The sequence below is a fragment of the Elephantulus edwardii genome, unplaced genomic scaffold, assembly GCF_000299155.1.
Source record: "Elephantulus edwardii isolate Elephantulus edwardi_28Jun2011 unplaced genomic scaffold, EleEdw1.0 scaffold00109, whole genome shotgun sequence".
Classification (NCBI taxonomy): domain Eukaryota; kingdom Metazoa; phylum Chordata; class Mammalia; order Macroscelidea; family Macroscelididae; genus Elephantulus; species Elephantulus edwardii.
In genome coordinates this window covers 6,699,980-6,711,681 of record NW_006399859.1, presented here as the reverse complement: position 1 = coordinate 6,711,681, position 11,702 = coordinate 6,699,980, and the positions used below count along the sequence as shown (strand labels likewise).

Genomic DNA, 11,702 nt, shown 5'->3' with positions numbered 1-11,702 from the left:
TAAAGTGATGAGGGCTGTGAGCAAATCTCTGTTATTTCCCAAGAAGGAGCCATATCAAAAGGATAGAACTTGGTATAAAAGAGTTTACTAAGGATGAAAAGCAGCTCAATCCCACCCCTCCTCTCACGTGTGGCTTTCTACCCAAGATGCACTCAGCCTATGAGATCTTCAATGTGTTCAAATGTCACTGGCTAAAGCAGGGAGGCCAGCAGCTAAAAAAGATGCTAAATTATAAAGATTAAAAAATAAATTTAAAAGGCGCTTCTAATCAACTCTTGGTCAACCAAAGGCTTCTATTTCCAAGAACTTGTTCTGAACCCTCTGCGTGCACATGTCCACACATCTCCCCATCCCCCATAGTTAATCAACACCCTTAAATTCTCCCAATTAGTATCAGAATGAAGATGGTTTGCAACGTAAGCACTACTTACCGATCACTGCCAGATTATGCTCTGAGCCACAAGAGATCTGTAAAAAGAAAGACAATAAGTTATATCAGAAAAATTTAAAAATAGAGATATTTCAATCAGTACATTTTATGTTTTATAATTACATTTATTTTTTACAAATTCAAGAAAAAAGTTAGAGATGCCATATATAAGGATACCACATATTAGGTGGTGGTGGTTGTTGTTGTTATGTGCCATCGAGTCACTTGCAAGTCATGGTGACCCTATGTAAAAGAGCCCTAAACGCCGTTCTATCCTGTGCCAGGCTCGCCTTCTCTGACACACTCATTCCCACCACCCCAATCACAGAGTCGATCCATCTCATCAAGGGTCTTCCTCTCCTGCACCGTCCCTCCATTCTCCCAAACATGATGTCCCTCTTGAAGGACCAGTCCCTCCTTGCAACATGCCCAAAGTATGTCAGACGAAGCCTCAGAATCCTTAACTCCAAGGAGCATTCTGGCTTCACCCTTCCAGGACAAACCTGTTTTTTTCTCCTAGCAGTCCATGGTATATTCAACACTATTCTCCAGCACCACAGCTCAAAGGCATCAATTCTCTCTCTATAATCCCTAGTCATTGTCCCAACTCTCTGATGCATAGCACATAACTGCGAAGACTATAGCCTAGATCAGGCACACCTTGGTCTCTAGCCTGACATCGTTGCTCTTCAGTACTCTTAAGAGGTCCCTTAGAGCTGACTTCCCAATGCAATTAATCTCTTGATTTCCTGGCTGCTGTTACCAAGAGTGTTGACTGTGGAGCCAAGTAAACTAAAACTGTTAACTATCTCAATCTCTTCACCATCCGTACTGATGCTGCTAATTGGCCCAGTGGTGAGAATCTTTGTTTTCTTGATGTTGAGCTTCAATCCATACTGAAGGCTGCAGTCCTTGACCTTCTGCAACAAGTGCTTCAGGTCCTCCTCAGTTTTAGCAAGCAGGGTTGTGTCATCTGCATAACGCAGGTTGTTGATGCCTCTTCCACCAATCCTGATGCCACATTCCTCCTTGGATGATCTGTTCTGCATACAGATTGAAAAGGTATGGAGACAAAATGAATTCCTGACAGACGCCCTTCTGGATTTGTGTCTCTTTGCTCTGTTCTGACGGCTGCCTCTTGGTCCAAGTATAGGTTTCGTGTAGGCATAATCAAATGTTCTGGGATTCCCATTCTTCTCAGAGTCAGCCATAGCTTGTTGTGTCCACACAGTCAAAAGCCTTTGCATAGTCAATGAAGCACAGAGAGACATTCCTCTGGTAATCTCTGCTTTCTGCCAGGATGCATCTAACATTAGCTATAATATCCCTAGTACCATGACCTCTTCTAAATCCAGCCTACACATCTGGCAGTTCTCTGTTGACATATTGCTTCAATCGTTTGTGAATAATTTTCAGCAGAATCTTGCTTGCATGTGATATTAATGATAATGTTTGATAATTTCCGCATTCTATTGGGCCACCTTTCTTTGGAATAGGAACAAATATTGATCTTCTCCAGTCAGTTGGCCAGCTGGCTATCCTCCAGATTTCTTGGCCCAGCTTAGTGAGCACATTCAGGGCAACGTCTGTTTGTTGAAATATGTCAATTGGTATGCCATTAACTCCTGGAGCCTTGTTTTTTGCCAATTCCTTCAGAGCAACTTGAACATATTAGGCTAAGACCATATAATTACAATGCATGTACAATTAATTGTATGTATAATTGTCTAGAATAAAAGTAAAACAAGCAAAAAGGCACTGAATGGAAAGACACCAAGTTGTTAGTTATCTTTAAGCAGTGAGACCATGAGTGATTTTTTTTTAAATCCTCTTGTATTTAATAAAGAGAAAAGTTTTTTGAAAACTGAACTGGTAAGATTATCTCTCTCACATGGGCTGCTAAAAGTAAGCAAAGAATTCAATATAAACAGCCTTGTGTAAGGATAAATGTCTGAGTTTCCCTCTTCTCCCCATTATTACTTCCACTTTTTAACCCGCCATAGCATGATTTATTCTCTCACACTTCAGAGGTTTTTTTGCATATGCTTTTTGTTCCCCTGCCCCAAATGTGTTCTCCTCGACTACCTATCCATTAAATGTCTATTCATAATTTAAAATCTCAGTGTGAAATGTCCACTGAGACTGCTCTGTTGACTCTAGGTAGACACAAGCACTCCTTTCACATGTACCTGATCTAAACTTCCCTTTTAGCACTATCTTGTCACTTGACAGATTAGAGTATGTGCAACTTGCAGCTCTTATTGACCTCTGTACTACACAGATGTCCTGGGACTTAGTCAGTTAAATGAGAGAATAACTGAAAAAACAAAGTTTATAGATAACCAAAGCCTAGCACATAAAAGACATTTGTTTGGGGTTCTGAATACAGGATTTCCATTCAGTGAGAGACATCTTGCTTTTCAGGCTCCACATGCCCCACTGTTAGGAAGAGGAAGTGACTGAGAACATAAATGAACAAATGGCTCCCTGAGTGCTAATTAAAAGGAACCCTAGACTCTGGAGAAGCATTGTGTGAGATGCATGCTCACTTTTCCTTCTGGCGAGAAGGATGCAGGTACTCATGGAATGACAATGCATGAAAGGGCCTTTGCAGTCATCTACTCCAATCTTTCCACAGTACAAAGAGAGAACTGAGGTCCAGGGAGAGGAAAGAACCTATCTCAAGTGTCCGAGCCAGTGCTTGTCAAAACAAAGTCTAGATGCACTTTGATTGCCTCAATTCTCACAAACATTTTTCCCTGGAGCTTTTCATTCTTTCCCAGGGAAAATTACTTAAAGCTCAAAGTTTCTTAGCACAGGTCCTTGAAAGTTAAGGTAAAAGATTTCCCCAAAAGATAAAACCAACATCCTCTTTCTGTCCACAGAGATGACAACTGAGGAATATTCCAGAGATGGAACTCCTAGGGAGACGGACAGAAAGTTGGTCACGTTTGTGCACCTACATACATCCTGTGGGGATCTCTCACCAGTGAACTCTGGTCCAGCTTTTTAACTCATACCCTTGTCAGTACTGTTGAGACAGGTTGGTATTGCATCAAATAAGTGAAAATAAATGAGCAAAATCTCAAAGCTTTATTATAAATGGGGAAAGAAAAAGGATCAATAACATAAGGATTAATAACATAAAGCTAAGTTTTCTAAACATGAGCTTTATTAAGCATCTGTCTGTCACGAGCAGGAACTCTGGTGTCCTAGAGGTAAAAAGCTGTGCTACCGATCATAAAGCATACCGTTCAAATCCACCAGCTGCTCCAGGACAGAAAGCTGGGCAATCTCCTCTCATGCGATTTAAAGCCTCTGAAAATGCAATGCAGGGTCAGTCAGTCCAACTCGACAGCACATAACAAGTTAGATATTAGGAACATCAACAGTACAGCACAGCCCTCCAACACTTTCAGTCTAGGATAAAGGCCTGCAGCTACCTAAATCTTTAAAGGATGTTAAAAGACAGGAATGAGCAATGTGATAATGGAAATACATCGGTCAGCTGCATCATGCTGGTTGTTGTTATTTGTTGTGTACTGTAGAGTAAGAACCAACCCATACCTGACTCTCCACTGGGTTTTCAGAGGCAGATAATCATACGAGAAGTGACTGCACATCTCTCTTGTGGAGTAGCTAGTGGATTAGAACCTCATACCTTTGGGTATGAGCTCACCAAAGCTCCCTCACTATGATAATAAGATTATAAAGTAGGTTTTCTTCTGCTTTCTCTTGTCCAGGTATTTTTAATTGTGATGGTAGCAAAGATAATAATAGGAATTAAAGTTACCATAAGTAAGGATGTATAAGTTCCAGGTGTCAAACAAAGGGACTTTATAAATATTACCACATTTAAATCATTTCAGCAATCTCCTTCTGTCTAAATGAACAAAGTCTAAAATGGCCTGTATTGTTTTAGAGAGAAGGAAATTCAGAGACACTCAAATTACTTTCATAGATGGTTAAGCGGTAGCCCTGAGACTAAGCTTGTGCTCTTAACTGGCTGCAACACGTTATCTGTATTTTTAAAAATAAAGCTATTTTGTTTTATCAAATGCAGAGAGAAAAAGGACTTGCCTCTGGCTGCCAGGGCTCAGCCTGGGGCTGGTGATCACAGGGCTGACCAACCTTGAGGAGCAGGGGCTTCCGGAAACAAGTCACTGACAAATGCCAGTATCAGGCAGCAGACGCTGCTCTGAATTAATGAGTAAGACAGTGATGAATGGGTTTTCTCCAGGCAATGTAGAGCTTGGAGCTAAAGGCTTCCTACTGCATTGTGGTGCCTGTGCTTTGGCACAGAGGTCAGTAGACTGAACACCACAGGCCACAAAATCCCAGGGCTGCACTCCCTCAATGAGATTGTATCAATGACCGTTTGCTTCCTATCACTCCTGTCAACATCCACCTACTCTTCAGCTGAAGGCAGCTCTTATAAGACTCTGCTGACAATGGCAATGTGCCCAGGACAAAGAAATTCAGCGCTAAGAGGCCAAGTAAGCCTAGGTCTTCTTCCTTCCTGGCATTTAACCTCTCAGGCCTTACTTGCGTTCTAAGGTATAAAGAAGAGACAATGTCTGTCTTGCCTGCCTTTCAGAAATGCTAGAGGGAAATGAGATAATCCATTCCCTCACAGCCATGTGTCTCATCTTTCTTATGTACAAATGTGATCATAGCATGGTTTATTGAAAACCCTTCACTTGTTCCCAGCCTTGGGAGTTTAAGCTCCTTAGGAAAGCCCTCATGAGTAGGCCTCTGTTTACTTCTCTGGCTTCTTCTACTCATGAATCATCAAGTAAGACATTCCCTTTCTCCCATTCAGGCCACATTTCTCACATTTTCTTTAAGAACATTTCAGGCTTTTATGCAAGTTATTCCCTTGACTGGATTCTCTTTCTCCTACTGTCTACCTAGCTAATTCCTGCTTATCCTTTAAGACTGCTCAAATATCACCTCTGATAAGTATTTCCCGACTTCTCCAGATAGAACCAGCTGCTCCTACTGGCTACTTCCACCATGTATCACTCCCTTTATCAGCTAAAATGTTCACTCATCGATCATGCATGTATTAGGCATTCTTTCTCTCTGACATAAATCATATTGCTTCCACAGCAGTATCTCAGTCCCACACTGCAAGTTCAGAGCATTATGTGGTATGAGGGACCCAGGTAAAGATCAAGGCCCAGAGAAGGTGTGTGATAACCAATATGGAGAGGTGTAGCCATGCCAGTTCAACTGGAGACATGCACAGAGATGCACAGTGAGGACAGGAAGAGAGCCACACTTTACAAGCAAAGGCTGTAGTGATACTAAAGGCATCAGAAACATGGGAGAGTTGTTGCAGGAATAGTGCAGCAAAGCACAGTCAGCAATATAAGTCAGTCCAAGAACTGAGTCTTCCTTTAAGTAAATCAGGTTCCAGTTTGCTAGTTAAGACCTCCACGAGAAGGAGGGCACATTCCCAACAGATGGGGGGAGAGCAAAGGTGGCTGTGAAAAGCTGTTTCAGCGTTAACTAAATACTAACAGGTCTTTGTTCAGCCACCTCATCCGCAGGTGTAAGTAGTGTAGAAAATTTCCAAATGACTAACGACTAGTAGGGTAAGCTCCCTCATCCATCACCCGGTCAGACTAGACGCCATCAGTTCTTCTGAGGGGAGTTGTAGCTCCCCTGGGGGCTAGATCTGAGAGATGCATCAGATAGAGTTGAGAAAGGGTAAGAACTAGCCAGTAAATATATGCTGAATGCATTAACAGGCGAAATGAATGAATAAGAAAACAATTTTCCAGTACTCACACACGAGCACTTTAATTCTTAGCTGTATAGTTGGCCTGGTTCTGATATTAAATACCAAAGGTCAAGTAAGTGAGCTCTGGTAGCCAAGTGATAAGAAGTTGTACTGCTGGTGCAACCACTGTAGAAGGCAGTATGGTGCTTTCTCAAAAAGTTGCAAATAGAGACACCATTTGACCCAGAAATTCCACTAATAGGAATATACTCTAAAGAACCATAACTGCCAACCAGGCAGATATATGCACACCCATGTTTATCACGGCTTTGTTCACAATAGCAAGGGGATGGAAACAACCTAAGTGCCAATCAACAAACGAATGGATAGAGAAGCTGTGGTATATTCACACAATGGAATACTACGCTGCACTGAAAAACAAGAAACTCACGCAATATTATTAAAAATGGGTGACTCTGGAGGACTTTATGCTGAGTGAAGTATCTCAGTCACAAAAGGACAAATACTGCATGATGACACTGTTGTAAAACAGGACTGACCTCAGAGTTGGGGGGAAACTGAGAAACATGGGTTTAATAATGTATATTGCACTGCAACAGATAAGGGAGAAAACTGCTAAAAGGGATATGTGATTAGGTATTTTTGTCATGACAGGAGTCCAGAGTGAAGGCTGCATAGTGGAGTGGACCTGGAGGGAGGGATTGTAAAACAATGAAATAATTTTTCTTTTACTTTTCCAAAAGGGTAGTATACGGGGGGGAAGGGTTGGGAGGGGAGAAAAGTGCAACAATGAATGAATGAAATCCAAAGTCTCTGTAAATTTTCATTGAAATTAATAATAAATTTAAAAAAAAAGAAAAAGAAGTTGTACTGCCAACCCAAAGGCAACTAATCTTTATTTGTGAACCAGTTATAACTTTTTGTTTGTCTGTTTTGGTTTTTTTAACTAAAATTTTTATTTTATACTGGTTTACTTACAAAGTTTGCATACATTATTTTTCACACTGGATCTTTCCCATTTACTTTACTCACCCCTCCCTCTACCCATCAAATTGTGCAAACCCTGCTCATCCTCACCCCTCTGCTCCTACCTGACCCCCTTGGATCCTCATACATGTTTTACTAGTTTTCTTTCTATTTCTACAATAACGATCTTATACAGTATTTATTCTTATGGAACTAAGTTAGTTCACTTAACATAATGCTCTCCAGACCCTCCCAAGTTAGGTAGTAATTTTCTAAATCATTGCTCCTGCATGCTGAGTAGTATTCCATCGTGTGAATGCACCATAATTTCTCAATCCATTCAATTGTGTTTGGACATCTTTGCTGTTTCCATGTTCTTGTAACGGTGAATAACGCTATGAACATTGCTATACCAATCTCCGTTTGTGCCCCAGTTCTCATTTTTCTCGGGATATATTCCAAGCAGCAGAATAGCTGAGTCATATGTAATTTCTATGTTCAGCTTTTTGAGGAAACATCAAACAAGGCAGGTGGTTTGAATCCACAAGCTGCTTTGCAAAAGAAATGTGGAAGGAAATTTCTTCCCAATGTGATTTTCAGCCTCTGAAAACCTGTTGGAGGGTCAGCTATAAGTTGGTTCCAATTTGATGGCAATGAATTATAACAACAATGATCCAGCCTCTGGCTAACTGCTTTGTCTGAATCACCATATTTAAACTATACAAAACCTAAGAGATAGTGCCTTTTGTTACAATCATTTTACAAACCAGGCAATTGGGGTTCAGATGGGTCAGATAACTTGTCCAATGTCTTACAGCTGGTCAGGTCTCCACCTGGACTCTGATGAACTTCAAGCTTTCTTCTCTCTCCATAGTTTCACATTGTCACATTTCACTCATTGCTGTGGAGCTGGAACCAACTCCCAGCTGATTCTCCGGTGGTTTTTCAGAGGCTGTAAACTGCAGGGGAGGTGATGCCTGTCCTGAATCTTTCTCCTGAGAAGTGGCTAGGGGACTGGAGCTGATAGAGAGGTGCCGTCTTTGGGTTACAGCTCCCTACAGACTGTTCCATCAGAATTCCCTTTCTTTTAGGCCAGAAAGAAACTGCCCACCTATTTCCTAACCTGTGGCAACCACATACTAATTATCAAGAAATAATCGGCAAGCAAAACTCTAGACTTTAAGGGCCAAAACATCCTTCGTGGATACAGAAGCACCCTTTACATCAAGAAGTTGTCCCAAGGTTAGAGAATACAGACAGCTGTCAAAATGGCAACAAGCCATTGTCCCCTAGCTCTTAACATGGAATTGGGAGAGAATCCATCTAATTATCCCACTCTGACAATCAGGGTGAACAAGACAGAGAAAGGACACTGAGGCATGACCAGGATGCAGTAGAAGGTGACAACAAAAGCAAACAGAAGGCCCAAAGTCAGCCTCACTCCAAAGGCCAGAGGCCACCTTATTCCTCCTGCTGAACAAGGAGTAACAGCAGGGTGGCCTACAAGGCTCAGAGGTGCCCGCAGAATCAGCTGATTGGCTCGTTCCAGGCACCAATGAGCCCAGGAGCCCACAGATGCTATAGCAACAGGGCATGCACCTGCAAAGGTATGTGAAGGCTGGTGGGGTGGAGAGGGAGTGCAGGATGGCAATTTCTGGCTGCTACAATCCTGGGACCACTGAAGAGGGACCTGGCTGGCCAGGTCCAACTGGAATGGCCAAGATTAGCGTGGCTCTGCATGGCCTCTGCAGACATAGAGCACATGGCGTTCTGGGCTGAGGACAGCTCCAGAAGAGCATCATCAGCTGAGAGTGCAGCCTTCGGCCAGCCTGCAGCTGTCAGGGAAAGGGATAGGCACCTTACTTCTGCCTCTGCTACAACTGTGGCCAATCACAGATGCCATCTGTGTAGAACTCGAAGGTGCCAAGAATATCCAATTGTTAGAAAAGCAAGAGTGGAAAGCTGAGCACGTTTGACAAGCAAATTGCAATCAAGTGAACCAACGGAATTTTTATCCAGAGTTGCAGAAAGACTAAAAAGGGCCAGTGATGACCAGAGAGGCAGCAAGGTTGCTGGCTTCTGGAAGGATCTTGCTTTCCAAAGACACCTTTAAACTTCCTGTGTTTGAGTTTTTGGTTTTGGGTGTTTTTTTTTAAACAGAAACCTGCATTCCAAAGGAAGCCAAAAAAACGGGAGATGTTTTCTTACTCGTTTATTAGGCAAAGGGAATTCTTTGATGTCATGTGCTTGGTAGTCTAGGTATTACCATGTAATATTAACCCTTCCTCCCATCCACCCCAGCTGCTCTGAAGTAAAACATAAAGTAGAATTTAGTTTAAGACTCAATTCCTCAGGGATATAATGTGCGTCTATATGACAACAGATACGCATCTCAGAGAGAATGGCCCTTTTCTTTATCCCTCTCTCACATTTATATTTAGTCTATCTCCAGATCCTGTCAATTCTGCCTTCTCAAAGGCTCTCAACCTTAAAGCCTGAATTCCAAGAGCTAACATATTAAGTCTTTTCCATTCTAACTTGAAGTTTAAAAAGAAAATTATTTCAAAGAGACCTAAAATATAAACAGATTAATAAATAGATCATAATAACACAGGTGATATCTCCCATCATAGAGTGCTGGTTTCTATCACTATGGTCTGTCCTTCAACTTCATAAATGGAATTGTGTCACAGTTATTACTTTGTACCATTTTTCTATTGTGTTTGTGAGCTTCACCATGTTGCCACTGGAAACAGTGTGTTATTCTCATTATTGTACAGTGTTTCACTGTATGAAAACACAGACCTTATTTATTTATTTATGTTTTATGAGTGATTTGCATGTTTTCAGTACAGGGTATCTAAGAATATTGTTTTTATGAACATTCTGTGTTTTTCTCCTGTTGCAAATATAAAACAATCCTTAAGGTAAAGTGTATACGCAGCTTAAATAAATATCACCACACTTAAAAAAATATATTTCACTTCCTTCTCTCCATCATATAATTTGATTACAAAATAAAAATTAAGTTGACATAGTCTTAAAGACTCCTAAATTCTTCCCTATATATAAAATCTTGAACTCAGCAGCATAAGACTTTAATTTTGTTTCTAACCTTTATTTACCCTTCTCCATATCATCTGACATCAAACCCACTCTACAAGGCCCAGTTTAAAACCTACTATGAGGAGTCAATTCACTGGCTATGGGTCACAATGGTCTATAATCCTAGACATGCCTTGGTCCAAAGCCTGTGAGTTTAACCACCATACATACTGCTCTCTCTTATTCTGACACTAGAACCAGAGTGCCCCCCTCACTAAGACTCAAACTCAAATGAACAACTCTTTCTGATAGCTGATTCTAGGACTGAGGCAGGTAAAGTACAACATAACTACTGGATCCTTGAAACAAAAAACCTGAAAGGTGCTCAAAGAATGATGGGAATAAGTCAAACAAGTCTAGAAACCAACTATAGATTTTAATCTGATTTTCATCAAGACTTAACATATGTATGATTTTAATGATACTGTTTCCGCATCTTCTTGGATCATCTTTCTTTGGGCACAAACTTAGAGAGAGCTTTTCCAATTGCTTTGCCAGGTAGCTGTGTTCCAAATTTCTTGGCACAGATAAGTGAGCACATTCAGTGATGTATCCATTTGTTGAAACACCTCAAATGGTATTCTATGAATTCCTTGAGCCTTATTTCTTCCCCCCCCCCAGGAGGTAGATTCAAAAAGGAAGATGCTTTTATTGGGAAGAAGAAAGGAATTGATTTAAAGCTATAATATTGTAAATACCAAAATTTTTCTTTCTACATCCCTCATAGATGAAACTGTAAAAGAAAGGATTTCCAAGTGTAAGATCTATTAATAAGTGAGTGGGCAAATAAGTTTCAGGAAGCACCTCTTAACTTTTTACAAAGAAAGTTGTGTTGGCTTCTTGAAGGATAGGAAATGGGTTACAGAATGATGGGTCACTATGGGCTGCAGGTGACTTGACACACATTAACAACAGCAACAACTATGAACTCATCTAGATGAAAACATTAGTTCATGGCCATGAACTAATATGATGAGAAATGTTGAGATAATTTGGTTTCAAGACTTATTTCATACAAAGGAGACTGTTGTTAGGTGCCATCAATTTGACTTCAACTCACAGAGACCCTATGAAAATAGCTCTGAATCTTAGGCAAATATAAAGTGTTTGTGGCCCTCAAAGGGGAGTGGATAAATCCCACTAACGTATATAAAGTATGCCATCATTGTAGGCTTGTGGTTGTTAGGGACCCTCAGGACGATGTAACTCCCAGCCACCAACCAAACTGAATCTTGCCCAGTTCTGCACCATCATTATCCTCTCTGTCATGCCTGAATCCACTGTTACAGTCACTGTGCCAATTCAGCTCATGGCAGGGTGGGACCGTGCAATAAGTTATCTAGAACCTTAATGTGGGGATTGGTCAGTTTCTTCATCCCACCAACCTTAAAATGAGCCATTCAGAGATGGCAATCAAGAAAGAAGAGCCAAGTATGAGGCATGTCCTTTGGA

General features: G+C 41.1%; 1 protein-coding gene across 1 annotated transcript in view; it reads right to left on the bottom strand.

Moving 5' to 3' along the window:
* Positions 1–429: 429 nt before the first annotated feature.
* Positions 430–11,702, bottom strand: part of SERGEF (secretion regulating guanine nucleotide exchange factor) — a 204,905-nt gene continuing 193,632 nt past the window's right edge. The window contains exon 9 of the mRNA XM_006892031.1: positions 430–468. Within this exon, the coding sequence (XP_006892093.1) occupies positions 446–468 (23 nt within the window). The 3' untranslated portion in view covers positions 430–445. The remainder of the gene's footprint in view (positions 469–11,702) is intronic.